Source organism: Anguilla rostrata, chromosome 3 (genome assembly GCF_018555375.3).
Source record: "Anguilla rostrata isolate EN2019 chromosome 3, ASM1855537v3, whole genome shotgun sequence".
Classification (NCBI taxonomy): Eukaryota; Metazoa; Chordata; class Actinopteri; order Anguilliformes; family Anguillidae; genus Anguilla; species Anguilla rostrata.
In genome coordinates this window covers 21167460-21184563 of record NC_057935.1, presented here as the reverse complement: position 1 = coordinate 21184563, position 17104 = coordinate 21167460, and the positions used below count along the sequence as shown (strand labels likewise).

Sequence of the window (17104 nt, the reverse complement as noted above, 5' to 3'; positions counted from 1 at the left end):
ACGCCGGCTCCTCTCTCCCCAGCTGTCGGCTCTGTGGGTGATAGCAGGTGAGCGATGGGCTCTGAGATCAGAGCAGGACTGGCCTCGGTGCCCAGTCGTGGTGTTTGTGCCTCTTATCGCTAATGGACGCCTCCTCCGGGCAGCCTGCAAGTGGATGCAGTTTATTTGCGTCCGCCCCCGCTCCTTGATTTAATATGCGGCACGAGCGCACAGCCGAGCGCTCCTTCTGCTCCAGGCGGAGGAGCGTCGGCGGAAGGGCCCGTTTCTCCGCGGCCTCCGCCGTCTGTTTCCCCCGTAACGCGGGCAGCGCGTTTTAACGGGCCGTTCTCCTGCGTCCGCGCACGCTCCCCTCCCTGTTATTAAAGCGCAGCCAGGCGGAAGCCGCCAGACGCGACTAATCGCTGCCTGAAAAGCCGTCGTTCACCGGCTACGGGGAGAGAGGAGCCGTCAGTCCGAAAGCAGGCGGGGCCGAGGTCTCCCGGGCGACCACGCGTCTGAGTTATAACGGCGCGCGTCGGCGGCGGCGGTGATGGAAGCCGCGTTTTCCGAGGGAGGATGTATAAGGGTAATAACAGGATGTCTGAATTACGAGGTTCGGTTTACAGTATATGGCAGAGAATATCTGAGGTTATTGCTGTGCGAGGCTCCCTGCTGTCTCCTCTAGGTGTTCAGCGGATCCTGTTCATAATCTCTGCAGAAGAATTTCTGTGCGGTATTTATAAATCACCGCGTAAGGATTTCAGTCTTAGCTGCTGCAACAACAGGAGATATTGTTTGGCCTGGGGTGGTGGGAGGAGGGGGGGTAATATTTAGGTTTCAGGGCGGGAGAAAATTAGTATCCTTAATTTCTTGCTGCTAAGCCTGGTGACTGTGTTTGTGATTTATGGTTTAAGTAGACACCATGGACAAAGGAGGTGTGTGAGATACATCCTCCTTGTCACTGTTCTCTACCGTAGCAAAGTCTCCAAATTACTTTCAGATCTTCTATGACTCCCACACACAGCTGAATAAATGTACGATATGATTGAAATCCCAGCATGCCTCTGGGCTGTGTAAAACCCCGGCACACAGTCCTCATTACCATAATATTGATTACATGCTCATGAATTCAATTGATTCAATTGACCAGTGGAAGCGTAGCAGCCGTATTGCTGGAATGTAGCACCTGCGTCGTCATGCGAACCTGGTCAGTGACTGCCATGCTTACCGGGTGTGTTTAAGAAGCTTAGGATTACTGTTACTAAGCCGGGCTCAGTAATATGGGAGGTGGTTTTAACGTTTTTGGGGTGGGTGAAAATGGGAGAGGGTGTACTTCAAGGGATTGGCACTGTTACTTTGATTACAGGAGCAACCCCAGATTGAAAGGAAGGATCACACCTAGGGCTGTGGTTATTTTTATAACAATTTAAACACACCTAGGGCTGTTTCATGGTTCATTTTATAACAATTAAAAGACACCTAGGGCTGTTTCATGGTTCATTTTATAACAATTAAAACACACCTAGGGCTGTTTCATGGTTCATTTTATTCGGACTAAAACACACATTGGTGTGTTTCATGGTTCATTTTATAAGGACTAAAACACACTTTGGTGTGTTTCATGGTTCATTTTATAATGATGAAAATATACCCAGGGCTGTTTCATTGATTCAGTTTTCTCATTCTTTGAAAGATTGGGAATATGTTGGACAGGACGTTCTGCTTCATGCACAAGCTCCGCAAATCAGCCTCAGGATAACGACTCTGCGTAGCTTGCTCCTTCCTGGGTTTTTATTGGTTACACGTTCACAGTTATGGGTTAAATTATAACCGGCAGGTAAGCCATCAGTAATGTTTCTGAGAAGGCGTGTAATGGGTAATCTGGTGCTGTGGTCAGCCTGTGGTGCAGGGGGGGGGGGGTTTGTGTTGAATCTGAACATGAGTCTGAGAACTGGAGACAGAAATGAACTGCTTTGAAAACATGCGTCTTAAAATACTCACGTCCTTATTTTGGTGAACATCGGTTTTCCTTCCAGTTAAGCTTAGTCACGATGGACTCTTCCTGCCAAAACTCTCCCTTTTTGGGTCGTTGCTCATAAACAGATCGTGAATCACGTTTTAAAAAAAAATAAAAGAACAGTGCGTTTTCTTGCCGAACAATTTACCCACCCACTGAAACACAAACACATTTGCGGAGATATTTTTGGGTCGAGTTCACTTAATGTGAAGTGCTGTAGTTTTTTTTAAAATTTTGGATCTTAAAGAACAAGCATTTGAAAGCCAGATACTGAGGTTTTCGCTGTGCAGTCAGTGCACTGGTGCTGTGTGAGAAACATGCACATGAAACGTGCATTACCCGCTAGTCCACGGTTTGCATAGTTTTACAGAGTTATGTATTCATTCAGATGGCTCATTTATTAAAGTCTTTAAGGTTAAAGAGCCTTGTTAAAATATTTAACAGCAGGATATTAAACTACAGAATAGTCTCAGCTGTGCTGAAGAGGGTGTTAAACTACAGAATAATCTCAGCAGTACTGAAGCAGATATTAACCCACAGAATAGTCTCAGCCATACCAAAGCAGATATTGAACTATAGAATAGTCTTTGCAGTACTGAAGCAGATATTAACCCACAGAATAGTCTTTGCAGTACTGAAGCAGATATTAACCCACAGAATAGTCTCTGCAGTACTGAAGCAGATATTAACTCACAGAACAGTTTCAGCTGTACTGAAGCAGATATTAACCCACGGAATAGTCTCTGCAGTACTGAAGCAGATATTAACCCACAGAATAGTCTTAGCCGTACTGAGGCAGATATTAACCCACGGAATAGTCTCTGCAGTACTGAAGCAGATATTAACCCACAGAATAGTCTTAGCCGTACTGAGGCAGATATTAACCCACAGAACAGTTTCAGCTGTACCGAAGGGTGATGAGCGAAAGCATCAGGATTACTCTTGACGAGAGTTGGCTTTTTTTCTCTGTTGCAGGACAAGAAGGACTACCTGGACATCATCCACAGGTACGCGGAGGTGCACGGCACGGTCCACGGCACCAGCACGGTCCACCTGCCCACCTACGTGAAGAACCACGGCATCCTGAGCGGCAGAGACCTGCAGCTCCTGCTGAGGGAGACCAAGGTGAGCCTCCAGCCCACATACAGCGCGGGGGTAGGGAATAGTAGAAGCTGTGTAAGTCAATCTGGATAAGAGCATCTGCTATATGCCTGTAATGTAATGTGGTATAATGGAATAGACCAGGCGTGGCCATTTCTGGTCCTGAAGAGCCATTGTGTGTGTGTGTGTGTGTGTGTGTGTGCTTTTGTTATCAATTCAATTCAATTCAAACTTTATTGTCATTGTACATTGCACAGGTACAAGTTCAACAAAGTTTTCACCAGTTACCCTGGCTAAACGAGCCATTTGGCTGTACACATCTAGCTCATTGCCCACCTCTGGTACAGACACAAGGCAGGTGAGGCTAGGCTACATCTCGCACGCCTGGCGGAACAGAACAACCCTCGGGCGAAACACGCCATGGAGACACGCGTGGAATCCCCTGTCCTGCTTTAATTGGAATTTCGTCATTTATTTGGAATTTGAATGAGCTGCAACAAACGCGCTCGTGCTTGGGGCGTCACCTCGGTTACGGCGGCATTAGTGGAAGAAGGCTTGGGAGAGTCACTGCTCTCTCTGCGCATTGGGGTTCCCTGACACAGCTGTGGAGAAGCCCCACCCCCCGACATGCTGTCATGTCTCTGACAGGGCGGGGCTCTGAGACACGCTTTGAGTATGTTCCTATAGGACACATTCTCACATTCTAGTACATGTTAGCCACACATTAGTATAAATACACGCGTGGCCATCTTTCTGCTGTACACACAGGAAGGAGACACAGCCATGGTGGAGAAAAAAGACCAGCCTGCACAAAACACTGTCTCCTGTGCCACCCCTCTCTGGAATTACACAAGTGCCGTTACATATATTCATCACTCCAGATAATACTGCTGTTAATTTGGGTCTCAGGTCTGATTTGAATGTTTCTTGATTTCCACGGCGCTGAGCGGAGAACTGAAGCCGGTCTGTGCGCGTGCGGCTGTCCTCACGTCACCTCGTGCTCCTTCGGGAATAAAACGGCGAAGATTAAAAAAGCGAGAGAGTTTCGGAAACCTGGAGACTTCGAGACGGTCTCATTACGAGGTTTGGAACCGTCGGGGGCTCTAATTAATTCCTGTGTACCTGGATCGGATATCAGAACGGTCGTTAAGATAGCGAGCTCGATCCTGGCCTCGCAGAGCGCACTCTTCTAAGTGAAGCATCCACCCGATACAGATTGTTCCTGCTAATTGCTCTCTCGGGCTTAGAAGAGTTGGGCACACAACACTAAAGTAAGGGAACGAACCGGCTAGGCGCTAGCAGGAAGTCTCAGAAAAACAACTGAGAACCCCAAACGAATAGCAGGGTTGTCATCTTCTAGCAAGCACAGGATTCTGGGACTGAAAGCACATACATTAAAAAGGACAGATGTGTAGGATGTACAGTATGTCTGTGTATGTATTCATTGCAGAGGTTCCCTTGGAAACGGTATGTAGAGCTGTCTGACTGCTGTCTGGGAACAGGAGAGGGAGCATTGCAGGGATGCCATCCAGACTGGACTCGCAGGTTTCTAATTGGTGCGGGGGGTGCTGGGAACGGTGTCCTGAAACGGACAAACAGAGCTAAAGGGTTAAGGGCGTGCTGTTGTAGACCGGAATCACGTCACGCATTATCAAACTCGTCCCGTCGGGCAATTTAATAGGGCTACAGTGCACGTGGAAAGTGGATATTATACAGCACACAGCTCACAGACACAGGTAAACTGAACTCTACTTCGTAAAAATTATTTAGAAAGGAAATGATGATACTGCTTAAAAGAATATAAAGACCGACTTGCCAAAAATGAAAAAAATTAAGATTAATTTTCTGTACAGCTTATCGGATTTTTTTCTACAGTACTGTGACTGTAAGAAGGTGAACAGTCCAGAGCAGTCCAGTGGTGGTGGTTAGTGGAGTGTATCAGGGGGAATCTGGCCTCCTCTGCAGGACGGTTTGTCAGATCGTCGGTCCGGCCTGCCGGATCTGGAAGCCGCAGTGTTTCCGGTGGTTAAGTGCTGCTTCACTGTTTCTGGTGATGAAGTGCTCCCGTTCTGCTTCCGGTGATTATATCAGGGCAGTGTGGTGAGTGACATCAGTCCACTTCCACTTCTCCAAAAGGCCATAGTGCTTTTTTAAAAAAATGTTCCTGCAGTGTGATCAGGCTGTAAAAGTTGCCGTCTGCATTTAAATGCCTTATCTTTGGCTCTCTGACTTTCGACTCTCTTCGTAACAGAACCCGTTCGACACGCTGTTAAAAGTTAAAGGCCAGCGGGGCTCCAAGGACCCTGTTAAACCTTCAGATGCGTGACCATCTCAGCAGGCGCCGCACCGCGCCGTTGCCCGGTGATGGGCGAGCTCGACGCAGCGAAGCTCCGGACGGCCTCGGCTTTTACGGTTCCGTGTCTCCGCTCGAACAAACGAAACGAGAAGTTCCCGCAGTGGCGGAAACCCGGCGGCGTGTCAGCGTCTGAAGAGCCGGACGTCGCGCCGGAAGCGTGCGAATGCAGCCCCGGTCCTCGACCGCGTCGTTTTTTATTTTCGAGCGTGCGAAGGCGCGAACGCTTCCGACTCCGCCGCGCGGTCTAATTAACGCCGTTCTGGCCGAGCCCTCGGCGCTGTGACTTCTCGCCGCTCGCTCGTGTTAAAAACAGACGCGGTGTCGAAGCGGCGTTTTCAGACTCTTGACTCAGCCTGTCTTGTCTCTGAGGGGTGCGGGGAGGTCTGCTGGTTTCGGGTGTTTTTCCGGCACCCGAGTGTGTAATTAGAGTCGCTGATTGGATGAAGACTGCACGCACACCTGGTTTCCAGGGCTACTGATTAAAGGGAAACAGCGCAACCCTGGAGTCACTGCAGACCCTCAGGACCGGAGTTTGCCAACCACCGCGTTAACCAGTTAACACTTTGTGTTAAGCATCGCACTCTAAATTGTGACCTCATTTATCACGGCCATCCCATAATATTATAATTTATTAGTAAGTAGATGTATATTTGTGGTTATTATTAAGTGTCTGCTGTTCCGTAGTTTATCACTAATTTAAATGCATTTGTTTATGCAGTTAACAGGAACGTAATGCAGTTGTCTCAGGCGCTGGTGAGATTCTGTACTACGTTGTGTGGTGTGTCATTACCCAGAATTCCAGCGCTGTAGCAGGATGAGCCACCCACCAGTCCCTCATCTCGTCTGAGGCTTTCTGCTCCTGGTACACAGTGACACAATGTTTTATTCTGTTCTTATTTTTTTTTCCTGCACAAAAGCAGTCAAGGGGCTGTCTTCAGGATTTCTCCCAATTATACCTCTGCCTGCTCTCCTGCGTTTCACTTCCCGGAGTGCACTCTCTCCTGGATTAGCTCGGAGAAGGTCAAAGAAGCTCTCTCCCTCCCCATCATCTTTTGTGAACTGAAGAGGCCTGTAAACAGCAGCTGTTTTTCAGGCTGCGGTCGGCTCTGTCTAACTCTGCTCTCCAGCAGGCGTGCAGCGGGCCTTTGCTGCCACCTGCTGGCAGCAAGCAAAACTGCGCCTCCGCGCTTCCGTGTGTGGCCAGTGACATTACAGTACAGGAGTGAGGTCACGCCGCAGGAGAGAAGGACTCCTCTGTTGCCAGATGTTGTCATTCGGCCACTCACAGCAGGGCCTTTGTCCCAGCCCCCTCCTAGCTTATGACTTATGACAAATGTTATTACAGTGCACGTCATTGGCCAGACTCCAGCTTGCAGTGTGGCTGGCCTAGCCTGGCCAATCAAATGTTTGCTTAACTAGCGGGGATCACAGTGGCCCACCGAGGTATTTTGTTGCTTTTATGTGATTATTTGGTTTTTAAGACATTCAGTACACAGTGCTCCTATTTGAGGAGCATTTGTTTCTGAAAAATTGATGTGTGCTAACTGAAAAAATTATTTAGGAGAATATTACTCGTTGGGAATGCATAAGGATGCTCCTAAATTCTTCAACTTAGGAGCATGTGTGATGCTTGGCAAAAAAATAAATAAAAATGTTTGTGTAGAGTCATGCAAATGCATTTGACTTGCCAGCCGTGTCAGAGGCAGTTTGAGCTGAGCTGGGTAGTCGGAGGCCGTCTGCCTGCTGGCTGACCTTTTCCAGCGTTCCCACGCTGACGAGGTGCTCGTTCTTTTCTGGACTCCGCTCGAGCCGTCTCTGCCAGGCCCTGAGCTCCGCGTGACCCATGGAGCTCTTCACTGAGCCAGTAGCTTTCAGTGTCTCTGAAACGGCCTCACATTCTTCAGCTTTCTCAGCTTCCTGTTTACATCTTTTTGAGCGAGTGTCAGATTAACTGTTTTTTTTTTTTTTTGTTTTTTTTTTGTTGTTTAGGTTCTTCACGGTTGTCAACTGCAGGCACAGGCTATTTTTACAGTGTGTGAGTGTCATTAAAGTCACACTCACTCTGAAGTGTTGGAGGGGAACCGGGGAAACTGTGAAAGAGCTTTTTATCTCGGTGAAAAGGAGCCCCGTTTGGCGGGGGGGACGGTGAACATTCGCGCAGCTCTCGGCCCGAGAGGAAGGAGAGTCACGGGCGTTTTTTCTCTTTTTTTCGCAGCTGTTCTTGGGGCTGTCCTTCCCCTACGAAGGTCCCGCCCCCCTGGAGGCCATAGCCAATGGGTGCGCTTTCCTCAACCCGAAATTCAACCCTCCGAAGAGCAGCAAGAACACAGACTTCTTCAAAGGAAAGCCCACGCTGCGAGAGGTGAGAGTTTTGGTTTATCGGGCGCGTCACCTGCACGTCCTTTGTCTGGCTTAAGTGAAACCGTGTCATTGTGAAACCCTGACAGCGTAAAGTAGAACATCTTTAAAAAAACATGAGGCTATAGAGCATCTTTGGTTGTTGAGCTCTTCTCTCTCTCTCTCTCTCTCTCTTTCTCTCTCGCCCGCAGCTGACGTCCCAGCACCCGTACGCGGAGGTGTACATAGGGCAGCCCCATGTGTGGACCGTCGACATCGACAACCCGGCCGAGGTGGAGAGAGCGGTCAAATCCATCCTCAGCCAGAAGGTGGCGCCGCGTTCTGCTCTCCCGCACGCTCAGCTTCAGCACATTTAGTGACAAAGCTGTCACATCGCACTCGATCTCAAGATGGATACTGTAATCACGCTTGAGCTCAGTTTATGTCATATTAAATTTATAGTCGTTGCTACAAAGTAAAGTGCTGACTGTTTTTCGCGAGATTGTGTTTGCTTATGGGAAACGCCATCACACCTGTACTTTTCACTTCGACGCTCATAAAGCAAGCCGATAAAACACTGCCGGAATTGGACTGGGGTTTGCAGACTTGCTGCACTTGTTAATTCCCAAAAAAAGCAGACTTATTAAAAAAGTTATCCGGTTCTCTCTGAGATTGTGTTCCAGCTACAAGCAGTAATAGAGTTTACCCAATGTGCACCCAAGAGGTGACGGCTCAGATATTTATTTGATGTCACGGTTCGGCTGTTTGGTGCAGTGGGGGCTGTGCAGGTCACCCCTGCGGTTTCTGTGTACTTTATTAAGGCTTGGTAGAGTCCTCTCTTAATTGTACAGTGGACTGAAGTGCAGGAACTAAGACACGGACGGTGTAGCAGTGGGTAGGACTGCTTAGACGAGGTTCGTTCGTGACACTGCTTTACCTTGAGAAAGCTTCGCATCTCTTAATCCCTGATACATGAAATGCGTGAAAGGTGACGCTGGGAAAGACGTCGAATCTAGGTAGAGGCTCGATTCTCCAGCGCTCGCTCCTCTGACAGATCAGGGCTGCGCAGTCAAGAGCACTTGCACATGACATCATCATCTCGCCCCCCCCTCACCTGCTCTCCTTCCCTCCCACAGATCGAGCCCTACCTGCCCTACGAGTTCACCTGTGAGGGGATGCTGCAGAGAGTGAACGCTTTCATCGAGAATCAGGTGAGCGTCCTCCTCGCCTCGCTTCCATTTTCCTTTCCGGTGTTTCAAAATGGTTTTCATTTTTGATCTTGGTGCGTGAAGTGCACACCTGTTGTCTGAGAAGAGTCACATGCCTCACCCGGTCCAATCACAAAGCAGAATTCAGTGGAATCGGGAAGTGATGCGCTGGACATGGTGGCCCCTGCCGTGCCCTGAAAGCACAGATATTATAGACCCGCCAGATAAGCGGCTCCGTGTTTTTAACACTGACATTTTCTGTCCCTACAAGGCCACTGGCCACATTTAAGAGAGGAATAAAACAGCGAATTAGCCAAAAGCTGCTTTACTATCTGCCCGGACCCCTGTTAGTCAATCACGACCTTCAAGGTCCAAGCACTGCTGGTTTCCCACCCTCCCTTTACCTGGGAGTGTGGTGTGAGGACAGTCTGGCCAGTCTGTAGCACTCACTGTTCAGTTAATCACCCGGGGGAAAAGAAAACCTGGGCCGGATTTGGAATCGAGGTCCGGAGTATCCATGGCTTAGACGGTACAAATAAACATAGCAAACATTCCCAAAATCTGCACAGAATGATGTGTAAGAAAATGCACATGCAGGCCAAACTGTTATTACAGTAATCTTAATCTTAATCTTAAACCTTTAATGAACACGGGTGAACATGCGCTAGAGGTACCCAGCAGTTCACCAGTCAAGCTCTGGATATTCAGGCTCAGACCCTTAATGATCCATCAAACTCCTGTGCTAAAGATCAAATGGGGCTAAACCCAGCTCCAGCACCAGGGACCACTACCCCTGTCCTAATCAATGTCTCCAGGCTAGCAGAGTGGGCCGTGCAATTAGAGGCCTCATTAAGGCAGCTAGCAACACTTGGGCTGATTAGCAATCGCCCTCAGCTGTGCGCCTGCCCACTGCTGTCCCTGGTCCTGAAATGTTTGGACAGGAAGTAGGAACTCGTGACGGTGCCTGAAGTCCGGTAATGACCCTCCGCTCTACTCATTAAAGCGCTTTCTTAAGCGGGCCGTTCCCTGATTGGATTCGCTGTGAACGTGCGATGAAGAAGCTCCTAATGAAAGCACTGCTGTTGCTAGGCAGAGCAGGAAATGCTGAGGTTTCTCGCGGATGTCAGTGCACAGATTTGAGGGTGGTAAAAAAAAAACATGCAAATTAACATGCATAAAATGTTATTGTCATACAGAAATGCAGCAGTGTGATTCATTGGTGGTTTAACTGATAACTTGTGCTGGCAAACACAGTGCACATCCTACATTTTTCTTAACCTGTTGCTTTTCAGGAAGCAATTGATACCCACCCTTGATTTTGTTTGACCTTTATAGTTTACGACTACACCGGCCGACAACTAAATTAATAATCAGTTATATAAGAAAAGAAACCACATCTCTGTCCGCACGCTGTAGAAGAAACCATCAAACTAGCTCAGTTTACTTTTGAGACCTTCACATTCACAAAAAGTGAATTTTTGCACATTTTCTGAATGTGGGTGCTGAGATTTCATTTATTTGGTATTTACTTATGCAGTTCAGGTAAAAGTGTCTCTCCCAAGAGTCTGGCTGCAGTGCCTCTACTGGGATTCAAACCTGCAGCTCCGTTAGTACTGCTTTGCCACACACACCCAGATTCGAGTAGTTCTCAGGTGACACTCACACCCGCGTCCCACCCCCCCACCTGCAGGACTTCTGCCACGGCCAGGTGATGTGGCCTCCACTGAGCGCGCTCCAGGTGAAGCTGGCGGCCCCGGGGAAGTCCTGTAAGCAGGTGTGTCAGGAGGAGCAGCTGATCTGTGAGCCGTCCTTCTTCCAGCACCTCAACATGGACAAGGACCTGATGAAGTGAGTCACTGCTCTGACTCCGTTTGACACACTCACTGTTACTGTGCTGATACACAATAAAATAGCAATGACACTCACACACACTGTTACTACACTGTTTCACTGTTACACAGTAAAGTGGTAATTGCACACACTGACACTGTTTCTGCACTGTTTCACAGTAAAGTAGTAATGATACTCACACACTGACACACTCACACTGTTACTGCAGTGTTACACAATAAAGTAATGATTACACACACTGACACTGTTTCTGCACTGTTGCACTGTTACACAATAGCACAAAAGCACTGACATGCTTACCACTTAATTAACATGGGAATGGCACACACTTAGTCATAAGTTAGCAGAAAGTTATGTGTTAGCAGAAAGTTATGTGTTCTCCATTCTGAAATGTGCGGTTCTTTGTCATTCCAGTAGATGGAGGCATTGTATCGATTTGGCATGTTTCCACTTTTCTGATGTGTGCAGAATAATTGAATGTGAATGCAGTATCCCTGTGATATTGGTGCAGTGCGAATACATACATACGAATGTGGGAATAGTTCAGTACCTTATAGTGTTTATGTGCATCATGAGCTCTTGGTTCAGTTCAATTCAACTTTTATTTGTGTAGCACTTTTTATAGACACTGTCACAAAGACGCTTTACAGTGGAATTGAGTGTAAGCTACATTTTGCCCCAGACCCTTACACTTCTGTCTGAGTGATTGTGTCATTAACCCTTTAAAGCATACTGTCACAAATATGTGATTAGAATGTTCTTCAGTGAACATTTGATTGCTTATGTAACAATCACTAAGAATCATTCTATTGCTGATGTAACAATCACTAAGAATCATTCTATTGCTGATATAACAATCACTAAGAATCATTCTATTGCTGATGTAACAATCACTAAGAATCACTTCTTATTGCTTTAACATCACTAAGAACCTTACTATTGGATGATAACTAATCCTAAGAATTACATCTCTATTGCTTGTGTAGTCAATCACTAAGAATCCATTTGATTGAATGTAACAATCAGTAAGAATCATTCTATTGCTGATGTAACAATCACTAAGAATTTGCTGATGTAACAATCACTAAGAATCATTCTATTGCTGATGTAACAATCACTAAGAATCATTCTATTGCTGATGTAACAATGACAAACAAGCATTCCAATGCTGAAGTAACAAGTAAGAACACTGACTTGGAATTTTTTAAAAAACATTCCGAAGAGCCTGCTTTTCAAAGAGCTAACCCCATTCACAGGCCCACTTTTGGAACCAGGCATTATTAAGGACAGTGATGCCACGTTCGAGCCCCTCAAACATTCACTCGGCATTTCCAGCTGTCTTAAAAGCGCGTCGTGTTCAGAGCAAACAAATCCGTGCCGTTCCGCGTCGACCGCTGCTGCGTTTGATGTGAATGTTTATTGGGAACAAACAACAGGCGCGGTTCGCTTGCGCGTGTGCGGTCGCCACGGCTGGCCACGTGAGGTCACGTTTCGGCCTCTGCAGAAATGCGTTTATTTTTATACGTGTTTCAGAGAAACGCGATTCCTGTTTGCGTTCTGTTGCTTTGTGACGAAGGCGGTTTACTGCCAGTCGAAGAGTGTGAAGAATGCAGTTTGGTTCAGAAACATCACAGAAACCAGGCTAAACCCCAGCTAAGGCGATGAAGGCGATTCAGATGAATTAGGATTTAGATTTGGTTTTGACTTTAGGTTTGAGTTTGAAATTCCTGGGCGTAACCGGCCGTGCCGCGGCCCCGTCTCCGTCTCCCGGCAGGTTCGGCGTGCGGTGCCAGACGGCGGACTCGGCGGGCGACACGGTGGTGCCGGCGTACAACGAGGCCACGGGGCACTGCGTGCTCCAGGCCGACCTCCTGCTCTTCAGCTGCGCGGGCGAGCACCCCTCCCTCAGGCGCGTCTGCCCCTGCCGGGACTACATGAAGGGCCAGGTGGCGCTCTGCGAGGGCTGCCTATAGCCCCGCCCCCCCGAAGCCCCGCCCTGCCCTCCACCCTCACCGGGGCTGCTGGGCCAGGGAGGCGGGCAGATGAACTCCAGAAAGGCCTCAACGCGCCCAGGAGGGAGCGGCCTGCGGGGCGCAATCTTTATTTACGGCTTCTTCGGCACCCCGCGCGGGATGCGCGCATTTTGGCGTCTTTTGCGTTTCGCAAACCGACGGACCAGACGGCGTTTCGGACGTGGTGGAGGATGGAGGGACGTCTGTGGAACATTCCGTTGGACGTTACGACTCTGGTGGCGAGAATATATATATGTGTTTGTGTACATACGAAACCTCTCCAATATCAGCCTGAAATACTTGAATTACAGGTAGTGTGTAAAGAAACTGAAAGATGCCAGTACTCTCCGCTGCCCCCTGGCTGCTTGGCAGTGGAGCTGCGTAGCAGCGAAGTTACCCGATCTCACCGTTGGTTTCGGTCTCGAGCCACGCATAGTCGCACCGTGGGACCAATACGCCAGTTTTATGTTGGGAAACCAGAACCGTCCCCGTTCCGACGGCTCTGCCGTTAAGCAGTTTTTTTTTTGTTTTTTAAGTTTGTAGATTTGCACTAGTGTGTCACTTTTAGAGGTGTAAAGAGGTGCCAGTGGGTGTACATTCACTCCCAGTTATGTCCCGACACTGTATATGTACCGCCCTATGTAGCCAGTCGCAGGCCCATGGAGACGAGAGGCGGTCAGCTCGAGTTGTAAAGTTTATTAGGAAACGCGCGATCTCTCTTACTGCTTAGATCTGTACAAAATCACCACGGTCGTCCCTGCACAAGTGACCGTTGAGTTTTACATGTTTTAAATAGATGCAAAGAAGAATTCGAAATGTGTATTTATAGATGGGTGTCTATATTTATTTATATAAAGAGAGGAAAGAAACGTGGATATGTACAGAACTACATAGGTGTAGATATTGCTGCTCCTCACAGAATTCAGACGATTTGAAACCCTTCGATTGGCCTCCGGGGTTTCCTTTATACTTGGATATTTTGAGTAATTGCATTCGTGGATTCTCAGGTTTGTGACCTGTTGGGTGGAATCTGCTGAAGTAATGTAAAAGGTGTGAGGAAGATGCACTATGCGATATGCTCGCTGAAGCTGAACAAATGTTATCGACACTGAATACTGTTCTTATCGGGGTTCGTTATTTTCTATTTATTTTGTACAGAAATCTTTGTCACAGGTGTTTGCTGAATGGAACGCAAGTTTACTTGGTTTCTTTTTATTTATAGTAGACGGTAAGGGAGATGATATTTTAATTGAAGGTTATTTTATTTAATGGGAATTTCGTGCGATCACTTTTGTATATGTGGGTGTAAGGATGGAGTTGTTTGTTCAGAGTAGACTGTCAGTCAGTACCTTTGGAAGAAGTGGATACTGCCTTTCTGCGTGTTTAACAGAAATCTTGTGTTCAGCACAAAAAAAGTCATGTTTTATCTTTAAAAAAAAAATCAAAGTGCCTGCCAATGTGGATTTCTGTGCACGTACATAGGCGAATTAAGGACAGATTCAATCTAACCTGCATTGCACTTCAGCCTTAACTTGGAGCGATCATTGTGGGTTTGTTTGGCACAAAATATATCTTTGAAATATTACTAAAAAGACTGAAGTTTGTTGTCAAATAAAGGGGAAACCTACAATAATGCTTTGTGATTCGACAGTTAAGGACCGAGTGAATTTGAGTTTGAATCAAGGCCAGGATTCTCTTCAAAATCGTGGCAGTCCGTTGGTCAGACCTCCAATTTGTATTTTTGCATCACTCCAGAGGAAGTAGTTGCATGCGTTGTGGCCTGCTTGAAGGCCAGTTCAGTGTACATCATCACTGCTACACTCGTACCGTCACCGCTGTCCTGATCACAGCTGGTTCGCTGCGTCCCGTCGCGCGCACGCAGATGCCAGTGCTTTGTGACAGGACTGAAGCACCACACAGTTTAATTCTACCTAAATGCCAGCAAGAACTTTATTTTAATGTTTTTTTATTTTATTATTTTAATTTAGATCACAATGTGATTTGCACATCTGTCAATACAGACTAATATCTGCTTAACCAGCCACTGTAAGCTGTGTTTATTAACACGATATATGAATATTGATGTAATTACTGGAATGTAATCACTGGGTAACAGATATATAATTACCTGAACATCTTGCATGCACACCTTACACGTGACAAATCGGGAATTGTTAATTCATGTTAAAAAAAAAAAAAGGTTTGCAGTTAATGCCATTTCACAGAAATCTGAATAACTGTTTGCCATTGTTGCTTTGTTTTATTTATTCTTATTTTTTGCAAGTTAGCAAATATAACAATCTCCAAGCAAGGATGGGTTTTAAAGTTCAGCGTATGCCTTGTTATGGTTTGTAGAACACGCTTACCTTTTGTCTCCACAGCGGTGTCTTCTGCGTAACCAATGAACAGCCACGGCTGTAACGATTGGTTGTGATGGTGCGTAATGCTATTATGAGATGCCCGAGGGAGGACTGCGTGGATTCAGTGTAATTACTTGCTTCAGTGTAATTACTTTCTTCATGTTTTGCTTTCAGTCAGAAACTCAGAAAACAGTCTTTTCTCCTTGTGTGGGTCAGGTTTTTACAGTACGACTAAATTCCAGTCAGTCCTTGTTTGGGTTTCAATTTTACAGATTAACGTTCGAAGCGTCAGATCCTCAGCAAGAGCAAAAGTGGTAACATTAGAATGTGTTTACCAATGTGATAAGATGGCCAAAACACCGATAGCCTACTTTATAGTGGCGACTGAACTATGTATCTGAACTATAAGATAATGTCATGTTGAGTTTATTATTTTTTTTATTTAAATGATCAACATTCTTTCACAGAACCTTTTGGTAAAAAAGCATTTTTATTGCGTGTCTTGTTTTCAATCTTGGAGGTGTTTGCAAAAGGTAGTGACAAAAGCGAACACAAGAAAAAGAAAGACCAGATTTGTTTTCACCCTTTTTGATGAATACGCAGGATAAAACTTTATTTTTCAATAAACCTTTTTCTGTGACAAAGTAACCTCACTGTCGCATTGGGTGGTCTATATAAATATACATTGTGTTTACATCATCCACAGTAGTACCACTGCAATATGTTACATTCACACATTACATTCTGAGCACATAGTGGTGCAGTTAATATTGTACAAAAGTTGTGTGTGTGCGTGTGTTTCTGTGCGTTTGAGAGCGATGAATGTTCTGTATTGATGATGCAAACCATGGCAAGCTTGCAGGAGGGTAAAGCTTGTACTTCTGAGTCTAAAGTGTAGTGGCTGGCAGCCCATGCAAAGCAGCATCAGACCCTTGGTTCAGGCTCGTGAAGCTCTTCTAAACGTCTAAAATGCTAATGATGTGTGCAGGCTTACAGAAGCACTTATTGCATTGACACATTGGGGTATACAAATTAATATAATATCTTTGTGTGTGTGTGTGTGTGTGTGTGAGAGAGAGAGAGTGAGAGAGAGAGGAAGAATGTGTGCGAGAGCAAGAGTGTGTGAGAGAGAAAGAGAAGGGGAGAGGGAGTGTGTGTGTGTGTGTGCTACTCTTTGTGCTACTTGTATTCAGTGTTCAACACAAGGAAACCGCAGACACATGCCAGCATGTTCAATAGTGCCAAAGAGGGACGGTGGCTGACTGGAGAATATCTTCAGCCTCGTGGTCTGGAGGTCTAAGGTATCTGGAGATGAACAGACACCCATCTGTCATTATGGCTTTGATATCTAAGACTGGTATCTTTAAATTAAGCTCTTAAGCGATAGACATTTGAGAAGAATGCAGTGCAGTATTTTCCAAAGGCTCGTCTGTCCGCACAGCTGTAATGCTCATGTATATGAGCCTTGTGGTCACAGTAAGTCCAGCTATGGAACCTCACTGCGATGTGCATGCCCGGTCTCATACCGTTTAACCATACATCAGTATGAATGGTTTTGTGCTACATACACAGACATTACCCTTTTGGTAATTGATTTTATTAATAAATGCCCACAAATTATGATATTTGAATAAAACTAGCTTAGTTCAACAACTCTCAAGGTTTAATGTATTTGTAGTTTAAAGGAACTGTTTTAGTGTGGTGAAAGTGTGGCTCATACACAACCAAAACAAAATTGCGCTCCAAGTTGTCAAATCCTACCTATTGTGTGTGTGTTCAAGTTCATGTGCGTCTTGGGACAGAATGCACACCAGGACCAGGTGCGATCGTGAAGTAACTACATTCTGAGGACCTTCCATAGTGCTATGTTATCAGATCCTGCA

At 46.4% G+C, this 17104-nt stretch overlaps 1 protein-coding gene across 1 annotated transcript in view; it reads left to right on the top strand.

Annotated features, from left to right (window-relative positions):
- The window catches only part of LOC135250442 (alpha-1,6-mannosylglycoprotein 6-beta-N-acetylglucosaminyltransferase A-like), an 81785-nt gene extending 65916 nt beyond the window's left edge, over positions 1 to 15869 (top strand). The window contains exons 12-17 of the mRNA XM_064326720.1: positions 2972 to 3121; positions 7669 to 7815; positions 8003 to 8119; positions 8927 to 9001; positions 10689 to 10846; positions 12624 to 15869. Coding sequence (XP_064182790.1) covers positions 2972 to 3121; positions 7669 to 7815; positions 8003 to 8119; positions 8927 to 9001; positions 10689 to 10846; positions 12624 to 12822 — 846 coding nt within the window. The 3' untranslated portion in view covers positions 12823 to 15869. The remainder of the gene's footprint in view (positions 1 to 2971; positions 3122 to 7668; positions 7816 to 8002; positions 8120 to 8926; positions 9002 to 10688; positions 10847 to 12623) is intronic.
- Positions 15870 to 17104: the final 1235 nt, after the last annotated feature.